Here is an 18,478-nt window from a genome sequence, read left to right as displayed (position 1 = left end):
AAATTTGGAAGAAGCTAAAGACCTAGTTAATAATATTTCATGAATAACAGAGAAGTGCTGAAATTTCCTTGTCCTAAACTTGATTTTTCTCTTATCTGCTTTACTTAGCACCTTCATTGAATAATCTGCCAGTTATTCAAGTGTTTATCACATTTGCTTATATCCCTCTTTTTTTTTTTTTAATTTAAGCTGGACTGTAGTCACGTATTCCACTTGCAGTGCTGCCGACGAGTTCTGGAAAACAGATGGCTTGGTCCGAGGATAACATTTGGATTTATATCTTGTCCCATTTGCAAGGTATGGAGAGAACCAGAAATTATCTACTTTCTATGTATTTTCATCTTTATCTTCATCTTTCAGAATAAATGTGTCCATATCTCTTGGTGTCCTTCCCAGTGTACTTTTTACCACCAGCTCCCATCAGTTTCTGCTCTTTTCATCCAGGTGATGCCAGAGGATATTATAAGATCCCTTTATTTGTTATAATGCATTTCAAAATAGTAAGTGTCAATTAAAAGCTGGTTAAGTGGAATTAAACATATCGCATCAGAAAATTCATTTAGACATCATCATGCGTTAAAGGGTGTTTGTCACCACTTTCAGACCCTTCAGAGCTCAGATTGCGTGATATGACAGTGGGTGACCACCAAAATGAATGAGCCTGTGGTGCTTGTAGGCTCTGATACCTGCCATTAAGGATAAAGTTTGGGTTTTCATCTTCATTAAAGATGAAGCCTGAAAACCAAGATTCTTTTAGAATCTTAGGTAAAATAAGGAGAAAATTATTGACATTTTGCCACATCTCTTTAAAGATAGTAAGCAAAGTAGCAACTTGTTTTGGCAAGCCAGTGATGATTAATTAAAAAAAAAAAAAAAAACCTTTGTTTAAGAATGTGACTGACAATGCCTTCTCTATTCATTCTTCATTCCTTTTTGTTCTATTAAGTTCTTCCTATTCAGATGTGCAGCCTGGTATAAAGGGTATAACATGGAAAGACTTAGCACAATTATTGCTTGGTTAGACAGAGGAACAATCAAAAAGATTGTAGTAATTTGCCCTCTCTTCTCATATGGTGCCACAAAGGTCACATTTAGGAAATGATATATGAAGATGATGTAGAAAATACTACCTCCTCATTTCTGTCACCTGGTATTCTGCCCTTCCCCCAAGGAACCAGAACACACACACAGGGAGTATGTCTTATGTGTGGCCGCAAGGCAACCTTTTATTCCCAGAAAAGCTAAGGCAGCCGGAGATACATTTCAGACTCAGGAAATGTGAAGCTAATAGAACAGAATTTTTATGCTTTATGTCCCTGCCCCTGTTGTCCGTGATCTTGGAAAAATGTGGGCTTGTGAGGATTTTACAGGATTATTTCTAAATGGCATTTTATATAGAAAATGTTCACTCTCTGGTTATCTCCTGGCACAGTGCTTGCTTCTTAGGTGCGCACTTAAGTATTTGTTGAATTCATAGATAAATGATGCTGTTAAAGAATGTTCATTTTTTAAATTTCAGAACAAAATAAATCATATAGTATTAAAAGACCTGCTTGATCCAATAAAAGAGCTCTATGAGGATGTCAGAAGAAAAGCCTTAATGAGATTGGAATATGAAGGTCTGCATAAGAGTGAAGCTATCACAACTCCTGGTGTGAGATTTTATAATGACCCAGCTGGCTATGCCATGAATAGATATGCATATTATGTCTGCTACAAATGCAGAAAGGTATGCTATAAATTGTACTAGGAATTTTTAAGAACTAGAGATTACCTATGTGATTAAGAATTGAATTGTATAATGATATCTAATTCTTACGTCTTAAGTCTGAAGTTAAAAATCAGAAAGCTTGCTACTACATTTGAAGTTAAATTTTTTTTATTTAATTTGTTTTGGGATTTTTTTTTTAACCTATACAGACTGTTTACAAAGCATGTTATATTTCTGTACACAAGCTACTTCACATCAGTAATCTGTTTACCAAATCCAGTTGGTTCTTAAATAAACGTCTCCTACTTGACTCTTTTCGCCATTTCCTCATTAAAATTCCTTGGCTTCCAGGACAGCACTCTTGATATCCTTTCTTTCTGGTTGTCTTTTAAATCCTTTATAGGGTTCCTTTTCATTCACCTCCTCCTTACATATTTCATTTCTCAGCACTGTATTTGTGCCTAATAATAACCTCCTTACCTTTGCTGAGCTCCTATATATCCATGTCTTTGCCAAACATCTGTACCATTCTGACCTTCCAAAATTCTGGAGATTTAGATACAAATATTTAACTAGTTACTAGACATTTGAATTTCTCAGACATACTTCAAAGTCCTCATGAGGAGTATTAATAATCATCGACTTTGACTCTCTCGTTCTCCAGTCTTTATTTACAAAGTCTTGTCAATTTTGTCTGTAAGTAGTTCTTTTTCTCTGTTTCATCTTCAGCAAGACTAACATTTTCTTTGCTAATTATAGTAGCCTTCTTACTGAGCCCCTTTTGTGGAGCCCCTAGCCCTTCCTCCATTCCATCCTTTACACTTTCATCGCTACTAGTAGATTATTATTTCTCAACCTCAGATCTGACGTGTCATTTTTCTGCTTATGATCCTATGTAGCCCCATCCATATCTCCAGTCTCATTTCCCAATATGTTACTGTTTGCACCCCATGCTACAAAATACCGAACAGCTTACAATTTCCCAAACTCGGCCATGTTTGCTCATTCAATGACTCCTCCGTGCCATTGCACAGGCTGTTCCTCTAAGTGGAATGCTCTTCCCTACTCCTCCTCTGCATTTTACTCTGACCTGACACCCACCCAAACTGACATGCTCATATGCATAGCCAGACCTGTCTAATCACACTTCTGTTTCACCTCCTCTGTAAAGTAGTTCCACTCCACACTTCAGCTCCCCCACCACATGATTTTGATATCTTACATAACTTCTTTGTAGCACTCTGTGTTTTGCATTATGATTACTGATTCACTTGTCTCTGTACCACTTGATAAGTTCCATGAGAACAAAGACAGTGTTTCTTCATTTCTCTTTCTCTTTCTCTCCCTTATTAGACATTAAGTTAATTGGAGAATGAATAAATGAGTGAAGGAATCTGTAAATGAAATGTGCGTAGTCTCCCAATGTAACTCAAAGAAAATACAGCTAATGAATGGAAGCCTAAATAGGTAGATGATAAGCAGAAAGGCAGATAAACATATGTACGTTCAGGGCAAGACTAATAGTGTATATTTGTGAAACTTGTTACAAATAACAAAATATTATTTCTGTGTGTTTAATGTGCGAAACATCATATGCGAATATTGTGTTACCATAGGGATGACAGCCCAATGTGTAGGAAGCCAGGCAGGGAATCTAGAAAAGTGAAACAGCTGGAATAAACAGTAGACCTCAGGACAAATGAAATACTTCTGAGGCCAGATTTAGCTGGTCGACACCCATTTATAACCTCTGTATCCATGGAGCCTGTCTCTTGACCTGTTTTTCTGGTATAGATACTAGATTTATATTGACTTACCTTGTTCATCCTCAAGTATGGACATAGCTTTTTGGCTGTGGGACATGTTGTACATGCAGTTTACCCCAATTATAATTGGCCTCATTTATTTTGTGTCCAGAGCAAATACAGATAAACCATCCACCAAGATAATTTCATTTATTCAAGTGTGTGTATTGGATACTGCTACGTTCCTGCACACAATGTAGCTTTATGAGTAGAGCAGTCTTCTGAGGAATTACCAAATTTCCCTTTCCTTTCTTCTTTTTTTTTTTTTTTTTAAGTAATCTCTATGACCAAAATGGGGCTTGAACTCACAACCCCAAGATTAAGAGTCGTATGCTCTACTGACTAAGCCAGCCAGGCACCCCGTCCCTTTCCTTTTTAAAAATGTTTGTATGATTAAAATTGATTTTTTTCTGTCCCATTAGCCCCAGGATTCTAATTGTGTACTAATATTTATTTTAGGCATATTTTTTTGTACTACAGTATTAAAATATGGCCATTTCTTAAGCATATTGATCAAAGCAGTACAAGGAAACATTTAATACTGCAAAATGAGAAAAATTACACAAACTTTGCCCTGAAAAGGCAGTTTCTCATGATTACTTAATATCTTATTCTTGATATTTATTTGGAATATTATACATTCTTTCGTTATTTTGCTTTGACAGTACAGTGTTTGAACTTCCTACTGTAAGCATGAGTTTATTCCAGAATTAAAGCAGATTTATTTCATACCCTGATCCACCCATATAGGCATCTACTTGGCATTGCAAGGGAGTGTCTCATAGATAATAGTATTTTCTAAGACCTCTTGATCTTGGTTTCATTATGCTCATACTGTATCTCCCGCAGCAAGGTTTTCTTTTTTCCTGCTGTAATCTAATTGTGTTCTCTGCATAGGCGTATTTTGGTGGTGAAGCTCGCTGCGATGCTGAGGCTGGACAAGGGGATGATTATGATCCCAGAGAGCTCATTTGTGGTGCCTGTTCTGATGTGTCCCGGGCTCAGGTGGGCAGAACATTTTATTAGAAAGAACAGTTTAGAAATGTTAAACCTCTATTTTTTTCAAAAATAATAATACAACTAATGTAGTGGGAATAGTATAGCAGGTTTTTTGCCCAGTGTTTTCTGATGTTTATATGGCAGTGTATAATTTTCCAAATTAATTCATAGATATTATTCTCTTGGATGGTATTTGCATTTTATAATTTTGTCCTCCATGAAATGGTCACATTTCAACAAGTAATAAATTTACTTATTTCATTTTCTTAAACCTGCAGCCATACTTTTAGGTTTACCTGACTCCAGTGAAATCTTCACAGTACAGTACAGCTGTGAGACTGAGAGGTAGATGAAATACTAACTATTCGATTTGGCTGACCAGGAACAATTCACTAGGAAATTAAGTGTCTTATTTATTAAATTAGATTGGTTCTGATGGATCTGAGATGAGAATTTGGGGCTTTCTCCAGACCCTTTGGGCAAAGCCACACACTTATTCATTAATTTTTTAATGTATCTATCATCAGTTTTTCAGTCAGTTTTGAGAGCTATGTGTACTTGCAAAATAGGAATCACTGAGCTGTATGTATATGACTATCTTAAGTGTAATTGAAATAGACTTGCTGTAATCTTGTGTCTATGTATTTTCTTTTGCTATAGATGTGTCCAAAACATGGCACAGACTTTTTGGAATATAAATGTCGCTACTGCTGTTCAGTGGCTGTCTTTTTCTGTTTTGGAACAACACATTTTTGTAATGCTTGTCATGATGATTTTCAGAGAATGACTAGCATTCCCAAGGAAGAACTACCACACTGTCCTGCAGGTATGCTTTTAATATTTTTAAACGATTGTGATGTATATACTTTCTAGTTTAATGATCACATGATAACTCTGTTCCAAGTGGCAGAACCCCAGTTCAAACTAGCCTAAGAATCAGAGGGAATTTCTTGGCCCCTGTAAGCTTCTGACATTCTGAGTGAAGTAGAAAGATCATCATGGTGATGAGGGGTCAGGAGTTGTAATGGAGATAGTTGCCTGGGGAAAGAGAAGGAAGTCAGCTAAAGATCAGTAAAAGAATCACTGTTTGGCACTAAAGGGCCATGTGAAGTTTGAAGTTACGAATTGATAATAGAACCATTTTAAAGGATTTTTGTGGTTTTTTTTGTTTTTTGTTTTTTTTTTTTTGAGAAGCCTGGAACCAGTGCCATAAAATGGACAAGTGATTTGATCTAGAATGGCTGGGAATTGGCAGTGTAGTGAACATCAGAAAGCCAAGGAGTTAAGCCACCAAGAATATGGGAGAAATGATTATGTATGGAGGTCAGGCTGAGAACAATAAGAATATGAAACCAAAAAGAAACTGAAAAGATTGGAAGAGATCAGGAGGCTGGTGGTCCCAGTGAGGTGGGAAGGGAGAGAAGTGGAAGGTGAGGTAAACGTGACCATAGAAGAGAATTTTACATGAGATATATCTGAAATTGGTGAAAATACATACAAAAGTACTTAGAGCACAATATACAATTTTGTTAAAGCTGGGAAACACACTCCCATCCACTGCTTATCAGAGTGCAGATGCTAGAACTCTATAGAAAAAGCCATTTGAGGGTTGCCTCTCAAAATTACAAACACATCAACAGTCCCACTTCTGGGAATATACCTACATATGTGAAGTAAATAAAAAAGGCAAATGTGCAAGGATATTACTTGTAATAATAAAAATCTGTAAACAATCCAAGTACCCAGTAGGAGGGTGGTTAAACACTAAGTACTACGCACCATCAAAAAAGAAAATGATGGGGGCGAAGCTTCTGCGTACTGATCTAGAAAGATGTAGAGGAGACTGTTACATGAAAAATGAAGTTATAGAAAGGGTATATGGTATGTGGTCTTGTAAGAAAGGGGGAATGAAAATATGTACTCATATTTGTATGTGCATTTAAAAAATACTGGAACAATACACTAGAAATTAATAAAATTAACTATTGGGGAAAACCAGGAAGATGGGTAAGAGATGGGGGAAAGGTGACTTACTGTATACAATTTTTTTTAACATTTTGATTTTTAAACCATGAGAAATAAATTATCCAGAAAGAGAGTAAGTAGGGTTTTTTTGTTTTGTTTTGTTTTTAGTATGGCTGCTTCTATTTGTTCGTGTCAAAAAGAAATTGTAACCTGTTCCCCCCTAGAAACTTTTTTTTTTTAAGTAGATGTAATAGACTTTGAAAGAAGCAAGATCAGAATAATTGAGGCTAAGTATTTAAGATAATGGCCAGAATAAAGATGTGAAACCTAATAGCAGGAGGAGGGTGCTGAGCTGGAGGTGAGCAGGTGAAGGGAGTGAAATGGGGGCAGCATTTGGATCAGGGTGGCTTCAAGGTGGGGTGGGGGGACGGTGGTTACTGAATGAAAGTGATAAGTCAGTGGTCTGGAAGTAAATGGGAACCAGAAGAGTCAGTCTTGCTTCCTGGCCTTGTGACACCGAGGAACTCAAGAGATCAGCAGCTTCTAGTTGAGAAAGTTTAGAGGCGAGCAATGTCATCAGGGAAAATCCACATTTTACTTAATGGAAGAAAGCTTCTTCTGTGTTTGGAAACAAAGACAAAACAACAAAACACTAAAAGTAATCAGGAGATTAGCTAGCAATAAGACCGGTATGGTGGAGAACACAGGGGTGGGATCATCACTGAGAGGTTCTGGCCAAGGCAAGGACTCCCCTTACACATTCACAGGGTCACCCAGGTCAGCCAGCACAGGGACCTCACCCTGGAAACAGCTGCGAACCAGAGGAATGAGGCAGGAAAGGATTTAGAGAGATGGCAGAAGGAAGGAACGGACATCAGTCCTGGGCATTTTCACATGTATATTCCTTCTTTTCTCTTCTTCCTTTCTTTACTTTCTTTCTTTTCTCTCTTTTTCTTTTTCTTTCTTTCTTTCTTTCTTTCTTTTCTTTTCTTTTCTTTTCTTTTCTTTCTTTCTCTGTCTCTCTTTCTCTGTCTCTCTCTCTTTCAAGACTTTATTTATTTATTTATTTATTTATTTATTTATTTATTTGTGAGAGAGGGAGAGCGCAGGTTAGCGCATGCACAAGCAGGGGGAGCAGCAGGCAGAGGGAGAAGCAGGCTCCCAGACGAGCAAGGAGCCGGATGCGGGACTTGATCCCAGGACTCTGGGATCATGACCTGAGCCAAAGGTAGACGCTTAACCAACTGAACCACCCAGGCATCCCTCACATGTATTTTCTTACGTAGTTTTTACAACCTATAAGGTAGATGGTGTTATCCCACCTTTAGAAGGAAAGTTAAGGCCTCGAGAGGTTCAGTAGCTGGTCTGAGATCATAATGCTCAGGCCAAGGCATGCTCTCCCAGCCTCTTGGATTCCTCTAATTCATCCATTCCTTTAGAGAACTGGAATGGAATTAAAGCAGACCCCACAGTGAATTCAGCAGGAAAGAAGGCCATGCATTTCACTTAGAAGGACAGAAGGATTGATTCTGTAACCACTGTCAACCCATTAATTCCAATTTTTAATATATGGATGAGGACAAGAGTCCAGATTGAGAAATTAAAGTAGATAATTCCTCTATTACTTTCTAAAATATTTACTGACTACGTTTTTTGTGCCAGGATACTTAACCTTCACAGCTCCCTATGAGTTAAATATTGCTGTGCCTATTTTAAAGATGAGGGACCTAAGAATCAAGAAAGATTAAGGTAACTTGGCCTCAGTTTTTTTAGCTGCAAAGTGGGGACGATAGTTTCTGCCTCTGGCTGGTAGAAGATTGAGTTGATATACTAGTACGGTGCCTCAGCAGTAAGCACACAAATATCTGCTGGTGTGTTTTCTTTTGTTTTTACTTTTACCATTGTCATTTTTCACCATCGTGATTAGATTATGAGCTCCTTGAAGATAGGGGCCATGTACTATTCATTTTTACATCCCAAGCACCTGATGTAACACCATTCACACATTAGGCACTAAATAAATATTTGTTGAATAAATGACCCTTTGTTTTCTCCCAGAAAATAAAAAGGATTGCAGTTTGCAGGAGCCATCGTCGATGGTGTCATGCACTTCAGTTAGATCCGCCGTTGCGTGTCCCCCCTCATGACAACTTCCCCACCCAGCAGGGGGAAGGAGGACTGCCAGTGTGCAGTGTGATTTGGGGTGGGAGGTGCTGATATACGTTATAATTTATAACTGGAATAATTACCTGTCTAGGTTTTAGCTGCTGCTCTTGTGTCCGCTAGCTGAAACCAGCGCCCTCCGAGACGATCGGTCCTCAGTTTGATATTACCCTCATGCCTTGGCCTTCGGCTTCTGTGGAGCTTAATTTTTATTCCTTTACACGAGGCCACAGTGTGGTGTTGTTCAGTAGTAGTAATAACTAACCTTTACTGAGTATATGTACTGTGCCAGGTTAAGAGCTTCATAAACACTAGCCTTTTTCCCCTCCTGTTTTCCTATTTTTACATCACGGAAGTTTTTAAACCTAGAAGAGATAAATAAGATCTCATTCCCCATTGATCTGGAGAAGCTCATTCCATCCAATCTCATATTTTTCTCTTAAACAGAGTCAAAATTTACACTTATTGTTTTGGTTACTAGCTGTAGGAAACCAGTGCATACTTTTATCGCTTCCTCTGCATTCAATTATAAGCCCAGCCAGTATTCCCTACACAGTAAACCTCCTCATTTATAAAGGAGCTAAAAATCCTTTTTAAATGATGTGAAACACATGACATGAAGCACATTAACATAACATGTCTTTTTTTAAATAGAAAAGTATAGGTTTTTATACATTTCTTTATTCTTATTTTTTTATTTTCTATTTTTTATTTAAATTCAATTAATTAACATATAATGTATTATTAGTTTCAGAGGTAGAGTTCAGTGATTTATCAGTCTTATTACACCATTACATCACGTGTCCTCAATGTCCATTTTTAAGCCTCATCTATTTAGTTATTAAGTTTATATCTTCCCCAAAGTGCTTCTTCCAGATTGTTAAATTTTATATTATTTTACCATTCATATATTTAAGCCAATTTTCATTTTTCTACTAATCTCCCCTGAGATACTTTTAAAAATAACAGTCCTTAATAGTCAGTCTTCCCATTCATCAGTGTTTGCTTTTTCTTCAGAGAAGGCAGAAGGATAACATGGCTTATTTACACTTAAATTTGATCTTACTTGGAGAAAAACATTCTATACAAAAGTTTCCCTGTTCTCTCATCCTGATGGATTCCCATGCCCATTTTGTTCATTGCTCTGGCTGTGGAATGCTGTACTGATGCTCAGCATCACTCATCGTCAGGGAGACGCCGGTCAGAACCACAGTGAGGGGTTCTAGCCACACCAGGCAGGAGGCTAGAATCAAAAAGACAAGAAGTAACAAACATTGGCAAGGGTGTGAACTAAAAGGAACATTCGTACACTGTTGGTGGGAATGCAAACTAGTGCAGCCACTGTGGAAAACAGTAGGGAGGTTTCCTCAAAAAGTTAAAAACAGAAATACTAGGGGCCCATGGGTGGCTCAGTCAGCTAAACCTCTGACTCTTGATCTCTGGGTATGAGTTCAAGCCCCATGTTGGACTCCATGCTGAGCATGGAGCCTACTTAAATAAATAAAATAGAAATACCGTATGATCCAGTATTTACCCAAAGAAAATGAAAACATTAATTCAAAAAGATATATGCACCCCTGTGTTTACTGTAGCATTATTTAATAATAGCCAGGATATGGAAGCAACCCAAGTGTCCATCAGTAGATAAATGAATAAAGATGTGGTGTATACACACACACACACACACACACACACACACACACACACACGCACACTGGAATGTTATGCAGCCATAAAAAAGAATGAGGTCTTGCCATTTGTGATAACATGGATGGGCCTAGAAGGTATTATGCTAAGTGAAATAAGTCAGAGAAAGACAAATACTATATGATTTCACTTACATGTGGAATCTAAAAAACAAAAAAGCAGAAACAGACCCATAAAGACAGAGAACTGATAGTTCCAGGATGGGGGGCACAAAGTGGGTAAAGGGGGAGTGGGAGGTACAGGGTTCTAGTTATAGAATGAATAAGTCATGGGGGTGAAAGGCACAGTATAGAAAATACAGTCAGTGGTATTAGAATAGCTTTGTATGGTGACACATGGTAGCTACACTTGTGAGCATAGCATCATGTATAGATTCTGTGGAATCATTATGTTATACTCCTAAAACTGACGTAGCATTGTGTGTCCACTATACTTCACTTAAAAAACATAAAAAATTCTTAAGATGATGTATCTCACTCATTCATGAATTGAATAAGATCTATAGCTCATAGGGGTTATTTCTAGGCAGGATGTTGTAGGTAAGGGAGTCTGTCCCTTCTCTGCTATATATACCTGGTGTGTTGAATTTTTTGTGGTGAACGTTTTTACTTTTGTAGTTAGAAGAAAAATAATTTTTAAATTTTATATTTGTGTAACCATAGCCATATTACTTCTTTTGAATAACTTATTGGTGGTTTATATTAGGTTTGTATATATGTATTTTTTTTAATTATATTCTTTTGCCTCCTTCAAAATTTATACAGGTCCCAAAGGCAAACAGTTAGAAGGAACTGAATGTCCACTCCATGTTGTTCATCCACCCACTGGGGAAGAATTTGCTCTCGGTTGTGGAGTGTGCAGAAATGCTCACACTTTTTAGAACACTCGGATTCCTTTGTCTACAGAGAAGAAGTTGCCTTCATCCCCCAAGTGGATGTGGTAAAGTTTAAACTCTGCTCAGGATAAGGACGGGACCATTTTTACATCCATGAAAATGAACCATTCACAGTGCAAGAAGGATGCCAAATACCATGTACATAATTCTTGCTATGGAAAGTTTCCCCATTCTTTCGGTTTATCTTCTTTTGAACCAAGACATCAAACTTGTGAGGTGTTTGCATGTGGCCATTACCGTCATTGGCCTGTGAAGCATTGAACATTTATAGATAATTGATATAAAAGAATCGCCATGCCCATGGACTAAGAATGATGCTGGCTTTCAAGCAAAAAAAAGTAATCATTGTTTATTGTATACTGCCTTTTTGTAATCCTGTATAATTGCATCACGGGTGGGGATGAAAAGAGGAATATTCTGGTTTATTTCCTAGACTGTTATTTAAAAAAAAAAATTGTGTTAGGACTGGCATATAAATGTAATAAGTATCACACTGTATATAAAGATATCAATGTTTGTCCTGTATAAGAATTACTAAATTACAAATGCAGTTTCATTTAAACTTCTAGGTTACGTTGAGCCTGAAATTTTAATGAAGTGCAATACGGAGTGTGCCTCATTATCTTGCAGCTGTAAACATATTGGAATGTACATGTCAATAAACCACTGTACATTTTTATACAGTGATAAAGTCTGACAACTGTGTGAACTATTGCTTCAGAAACAAAATGGACGGGGCGCCTGGGTGGCTCAGTCGTTAAGCGTCTGCCTTGGGCTCAGGGCGTGATCCTAGAGTCCTGGGATCGAGCCCCACATCAGGCTCCTCCGCTGGGAGCCTGCTTCTTCCTCCCACTCCCCCTGCTTGTGGTCCCTCTCACTGGTTGTCTCTCTCTCCGTCAAATAAATAAATAAAATCTTAAAAAAAAAAAAAAAGAAAAGAAAAACAAAATGGAAGTATCTTTAAGATCTAAAAATCCATCCAAATTCACTAACACACACAGCACAATGATGACTTTCATAACTCTTAGGGAAGAGTAGTAATGAAGTACATTTTGGAATCTTCAACACTGGGAAGAACATATAAATATGTATGTTAATAAACAGACATATGCCAAAGACAGGAAAAGAAAACATTTAGGAAATTGACCAACCCCCATCTTACTAACCAGCCCCTTATTAAACTTTCACAAAATAATCAACAAAATCACTAGGCTTTTTTTTTTCTTTTTTTTTTTTTTACAGACTACAGTGTGTCTCTGTAGATCTTTTTTACAGGTAACTCATGAAATTGAAAAATTAGTGATTTATGAGTCATCATAAGTCAGGTTATATTTATTTCATGAGAGTGGCAGAAGTTTTGATCAGTTTTGTTCTACATTCCCACTGTTGAAAATGTATAAATCTGTTTGTCAATATAATGTTTGCTTTGAAGAAACTTGAAATGAAAAGATCAAATCTGAACACAGATAACTATTCAGAGAATCTTCCAATAAATTTATAAACATGTCCAAGTCCTATGCTTCAGGATTTAGGAAAGACTGTTGTTACTGGTTTTTGTTTTTGTTGTTGTTGGGAGAGGAGTAGCCAAGAGGCCATTTGAGTGCCATCTTGAAGAATAAGTAGTATTTCAAGGGGCAGAGAAAGACATTAGGAAAAATATGTAAATAGAAAATTCTAAAACTTGATAGAACAGTGTGAGTAGTCTAACTCCTGATGTTGGAGACTTTACTGCCCAAAAAAGACAAAAACCTAAAGATCACAGGCTGATCTCTTCATGGTGCAGTTTGTGGATCTGCTGTTTTGTGCAAGCTCATGGACTTCCTGAGCAAGGAAGGGCTCTGAAGTAGTACGGAAGGTCCCCCTTCATCTAAATAAGATACATCTGATCCATCAGAGATTACGGAAATTCCGTTTGTGTTGGGTGACGGTGCTGCAGAGTCACAAGCAATTTGTAATTGCCCCAGTGTGTTGGAAAGCGGGAGCAATCTGTTGTCCTTGGCACTACTGGTGGTCCCAAACCAAGGTGAAAGGGTTGCAGGCAGAACTAATCCAATTTCAACCTCCAGAATACCCTGGATTAATATTTCATGAAGAAATCTTTTTTTTTTTTTTTAAAGATTTTATTTATTTATTTATTTGACAGAGATAGAGACAGCCAGCGAGAGAGGGAACACAAGCAGGGGGAGTGGGAGAGGAAGAAGCAGGCTCCTAGCGGAGGAGCCCGATGTGGGGCTCGATCCCATAACGCCGGGATCACGCCCTGAGCTGAAGGCAGGCGCTTAACCGCTGTGCCACCCAGGCGCCCCTTCATGAAGAAATCTTGATGCCTTAAGCAGAAAAGCGTTCTGAAGGCATTCACATGTTTATATCCTCAAAAGGCCAGTTGGGACTTGCTGCCGGTGTTCAAAAAAGATTCCAGAACCTTCAGGGCAACACAGTCTTTTTCTTCAGAACATGTCATTCTGCCATGAGGATGCTGGGGAACAAACATCAGGAAGGGATGACCGCTCAGCCCCACGGTCTACCTCTCAGGACCTGCTTGAGAAGCTCTGTGTTTCCTTTTCCAGCACTCTGCTAGGACGGTAACCTGGTCCCTGGCCTAGGCCTGTGGGAGAAGCCTGAGGGTACAGGCTCAGGACCGGCTTTAAATTTTTCCGGAAGACCCAAAGTAGGGGCGCCTGGTTAAGCGTCTGCCTTCAGCTCCAGTCATGACCCCGGAGCCCTGGGACCGGATGTAACCCCACCTTCAGCTCTCTGCTCAGCGAGGAGTCTGCTTCTCCCTTTGCCCCTCCCACTGCTTTGCATGCCTCTGTCTCAAGCATACCGTGCACAAAGAAAAAGACAAGAAATAGAATCACAATAGCAGGTGTTAGGGAATCTGGAAAGAAACTTGCTTTCCTCATATTTGCAGGCCTAGGAAAAGCCATTTTTAAGCAGTTTTCTGGCCAGACTATTTAGGTCTAAAAACTCCTTATCCTAACTTCTAACTGTATCCTGGCATCTGTTTCCCAGAGGACCTGACTGACCGACACAGGAGGATATTACATTCTAAATGACTTACGGTGTCTTCATTTCACAAATGGTGCAAGGTCACTTAGAAAAAATTTAGACACTATAAAATATAAACACTGAAGGGAGTTACAGTGAAGAACAATTATGAAAAGAAATTCCAAGTTAGAGCTGAGTGTCCAGTAAGTAACCATCCAGTCTTACATAGTGGCTAGAGAACAGGCCATCAACTTTGAGATAAGTTTCTTGGCTAACAAAGCAAGGCAGGGAACATGTGCAGGTACAACTTACAAGGTCCACTTCCTCCAAAAAAGCAAAGGGCAGGTATGAAGCCTAGTCTTGAAGCATGGATAAATTTTGACAAGCAGAAGTAGGAAAGAGCATCCCAGGGAGGAAGAACTAAAGCAATGATGTGTTCCTCCGAAGTGGAAGTAAGCTGTTTTGCTTTATGAATTCCTTTAATAAATATGTGAGCTCCATTCTACGTCTACAGTTGACAGTGCATGCTCATGAGGGTGGGAACTGGGTTCCCAACTGCTTAGCAACCACGATTTACACATGGAAGGTACCCAATGAGCATGAGCTGGTGAGTAAATACATGCAAAGTGCTGTGCCAAGTGCCGAGGATAAGACATCCACAGAGTACTTACAAAAACGTGTAAATAATGTTGTTATGAACTAGAATCAAGGTTTTCTAACAAAAGAACATTTGTTGGGGTGCCTGGGTGGCTCAGCCAGTTAAGCATCTGACTTCGGCTCAGGTCATGATCTCAGGGTCCTGGGATGGAGCCCCACATGGAGCCCCTTGAGGAACCCCGTGTCAGGCTCCGTGCTCAGTGGGGAGTCTGCTTCTCCCTCTTCCTCTCCCTCTGCCCCTCCCGCACCCCCAATCCTGCCCTCTCTCTCTCTCATTCTGTCTCTCAAGTAAATAACTAAAAATATTGTTTCTAAAAGAAAGAAGAGTTGTTGAGAGCTTACCATAGCCACTCTGCTAATGCACAGTGGAGAGTGTGGCAGGTGAATAACAGCCCTCCAAAGATGCCCACGTCCTAACCCCCGGGGGATGTGACTACGTTGCCTTGTGTGGCAAAAGGGACTTTGCAGATGTGATTAAGGGCACAGACCTGGAGATGGGGAGGTTGTCCTGGATTAATCCAGCAGGCCCAATGTAATCTCAAGAGTCCTAATATGGGAAAAAGGAGGCAGGAACATCAAAGCCAGAGAGGGAGAGGTGCTGGCAGCAGCAGAGATAGAGACTGGAAGACCCTACACTGTTTGGCTTTGACGATGGAGGAAGGGGCCAGCAACCAAGGAATGCAAGCAGCCTGCAGACGCTGGAACAGGTAAGGAAACGTTTTCTTTTTTTTTTTTTTTAAGATTTTATTTATTTATTTGACAGAGATAGAGACAGCCAGTGAGAGAGGGAACACAAGCAGGGGGAGTGGGAGGGGAAGAAGCAGGCTCCCAGCCGCGGAGCCTGATGTGGGGCTCGATCCCAGAACGCCGGGATCACGCCCTGAGCCGAAGGCAGGCGCTTAACCGCTGTGCCACCCAGGCACCCCAAGGAAACGTTTTCTGCTAGAGCCTCTAGAAGGAAGGCAGCTCTACTGACACTTTGATTTTAGCCCACCTGGACTTCTGACCTCCAGAACTATATACATTAATAAATCTATATTGTTTCAAACCACTAAGTCTGGGCTGATTTCTTACAGCCGCCGTAGGGAAACAAATACAAGGGGCTTCATGCACATCATCACACTTTCACCTTCCACAAACCTATGCACAACTGTTTTCCTTTTGCAGATGAGGCAACTGAGTCTCACGGAGGTTAAATAAGTAGCCCAGGTTTTGCAAAGACTTTGAACTAAAAGACAAAGAATTGAAAATTATTTTTACATTGCTTACATATTGAAATATAATAGTTGGGATATACTGGGTTAAATAAAATATATTATTAAAATTAATTTTACCTGTTCCTTTTTATTTTCTTTTTTTAGAGAGAGAGAGAGAGACATTGCAAAGAGGGGGGAGGAAGAAGGGGAAGTGCGAGAGAGAATCTTAAGCAGGCTCGACAAAGAATTGAAAATTATTTTTACATTGCTTACATATTGAAATATAATAGTTGGGATATACTGGGTTAAATAAAATATATTATTAAAATTAATTTTACCTGTTCCTTTTTATTTTCTTTTTTTAGAGAGAGAGAGAGAGACATTGCAAAGAGGGGGGAGGAAGAAGGGGAAGTGCGAGAGAGAATCTTAAGCAGGCTCCACACAGAGCCCGATGGTGGGGCTCAATCTCACAACCCTGAGATCAGGACCTGAGCTGAAATCAAGAGTCAGGTGCACAGCTAACTGACTGAGCCACCCAGGTGCCCCCCTTTCTACTTTTTTTTTTTTTGATGTGGCTTCTAGAAAATTTTAAATTACATATATTTCTAATAAACAGTACTGGCCTACAATCTCATTCTCAACAGTTTGGATTTTGTCACCTACCTTTGGATTTTTTTTGAGCAAAGACGTGTTTTAGGAAGATAATGCAGGAAACGGGTCAGAAAGTGGCTTGAAGGACAAGGGTCTCATCACTTACTTCCTTTGAGAAGCTTGCAATCTAATCCTAGTTAAGGTTAAAATAGAGAAGATGAAATGGTTTAATTGGGCTGATCTGGCAGAGATGGAGGTATACCCTGGAATAACCCAGAGAAGTGGTGTTGCTGAGGCAAGACACCATGGAGGAGTGAGTGTCCTCACCAGCAGAGTTAGAAGCAGTCATAATAACAGCAGGGTTGTAGCTAACCTTTCCTGGGCATTCACCATACGCCTGCAACCAACCTGTATGCTTTACATACATTAACTAATGTATGTATGTATGTTCTAATGACAACTCTGTGTGGTAGGTGATACTATTATTATTATTATTATTATTATTATTATTCCTACTTTACAGATGAAGAAACTGAAGCACAAAAAATTTAAGTAGCTCGTCCAAGCTTGCATATCCAGTAAAGGCAGAACCAAGATCTTTAGAGATCTACCTGCCCCTCAGGGAAGAGCTGCATGCATCTTTCTCATAGTAAGACCTGTGGTTAATCTGTCAACTTGTATGGCAGGGAAAAGAGGCAATCATCATGCTCACTCATTTTTCTGGGACTCCATCCAAGCCAAGCCCATCCCCAGCCTCCACCATCCCTGCATAACTAGGCAGAATCATCTTTGGTTCATGGCAGCTATGGAGAAGATGCCAGGTCCCACTCCCACTCCTGGACATAGGACACAGTGAGACCAAATTCCACCAGCACCTTTCAGTTAAAAGGAAACATCATTTAAGACCCAAGGAAGAGCCCTTCCAGGTCAGGTTTGCAGGGTAAGGAGTTTTGGTTATGAGCAAAAGAAAGCGAATTCAAAATAACTCCAGCAAACAAAAAACAAACAAAACAAATGCAATGGCTGGGATACCTCCAGGCTTTGGGAGTAGAGTAGAACCAGGGCTGGGGGCTCTGGTTGTGTCTCTCCTCTAGGTCCTCTCTCTGCATCTCTTTCTTTTTTCTTTCTCACTGTAGAGCACCTGTTATTGCTTTCCAGACCATGTGGTAGAAAGTGACCACCTCTCTCTCCTGGGTCTATACGTTACAAGTCCAAGTACTCAAGGAAGCGACTACTTTCTTTCCTTCAGAATTAATTCAAAACTCCTTGGGGACAGACTGTCTTAGACTGGATGGAAAGGGCCCAGGTTCATGAGCTACAGGAAGCTATGGCTAAAACCTAGTAGATGGGAAGAGCTTCCCCCCAAAGAGATGCTAGGTAGACAATTGAATAGATGTTCACTACAGATGCCCTAACAGACTTCAGTCCTGGATGGGAGTCGAACATGATGACCTTCTAATTATGGTTCTGAATCTTACTAACTCCTGGCATTGTGCTTTTCTTACCACTTGGATAGATGGCTTGCCTCTCTTCTGCCAAACTCCATTACTTTCTTCAAGATTTGATTCAAAACTGACCTTGGTCAGTGAATGAGCTCTCTCTGCCTATTCCTATTCTCTTTCATGCCCTCAGCACCTTTGTAGACAGTGTTCATCTTACTATTAGGAACTTTTTCATACATAGTTGTAGAAGTGTTTTCTAATCTCACTGGTGAAAGTTATACCTTTAGGCAGAGACTTTGTTCTTTTCCTTCTTTGAAACCACCAAGCTTCTTGTAGACAGTGGAGGAGAAGAAGGAAGA

At 39.4% G+C, this 18,478-nt stretch overlaps 1 protein-coding gene across 3 annotated transcripts in view; it reads left to right on the top strand.

Annotated features, from left to right (window-relative positions):
• Nucleotides 1-11,939, top strand: part of MYCBP2 (MYC binding protein 2) — a 252,568-nt gene extending 240,629 nt beyond the window's left edge. For all 3 annotated transcript variants that reach the window (XM_040623680.1, XM_040623687.1, XM_040623672.1), the window contains 5 exons: nt 190-297; nt 1,520-1,729; nt 4,414-4,521; nt 5,176-5,341; nt 11,115-11,939. In XM_040623680.1, coding sequence (XP_040479614.1) covers nt 190-297; nt 1,520-1,729; nt 4,414-4,521; nt 5,176-5,341; nt 11,115-11,230 — 708 coding nt within the window. In that variant the 3' untranslated portion in view covers nt 11,231-11,939. The remainder of the gene's footprint in view (nt 1-189; nt 298-1,519; nt 1,730-4,413; nt 4,522-5,175; nt 5,342-11,114) is intronic.
• The last annotated feature ends 6,539 nt before the right edge of the window (nt 11,940-18,478 follow it).

Source organism: Ursus maritimus, unplaced genomic scaffold, assembly GCF_017311325.1.
Source record: "Ursus maritimus isolate PB19 unplaced genomic scaffold, ASM1731132v1 scaffold_10, whole genome shotgun sequence".
NCBI lineage: Eukaryota > Metazoa > Chordata > Mammalia > Carnivora > Ursidae > Ursus > Ursus maritimus.
The sequence above is the reverse complement of the archived record's forward strand: the minus strand, read 5'-3'. Positions and strand labels throughout refer to the sequence as shown.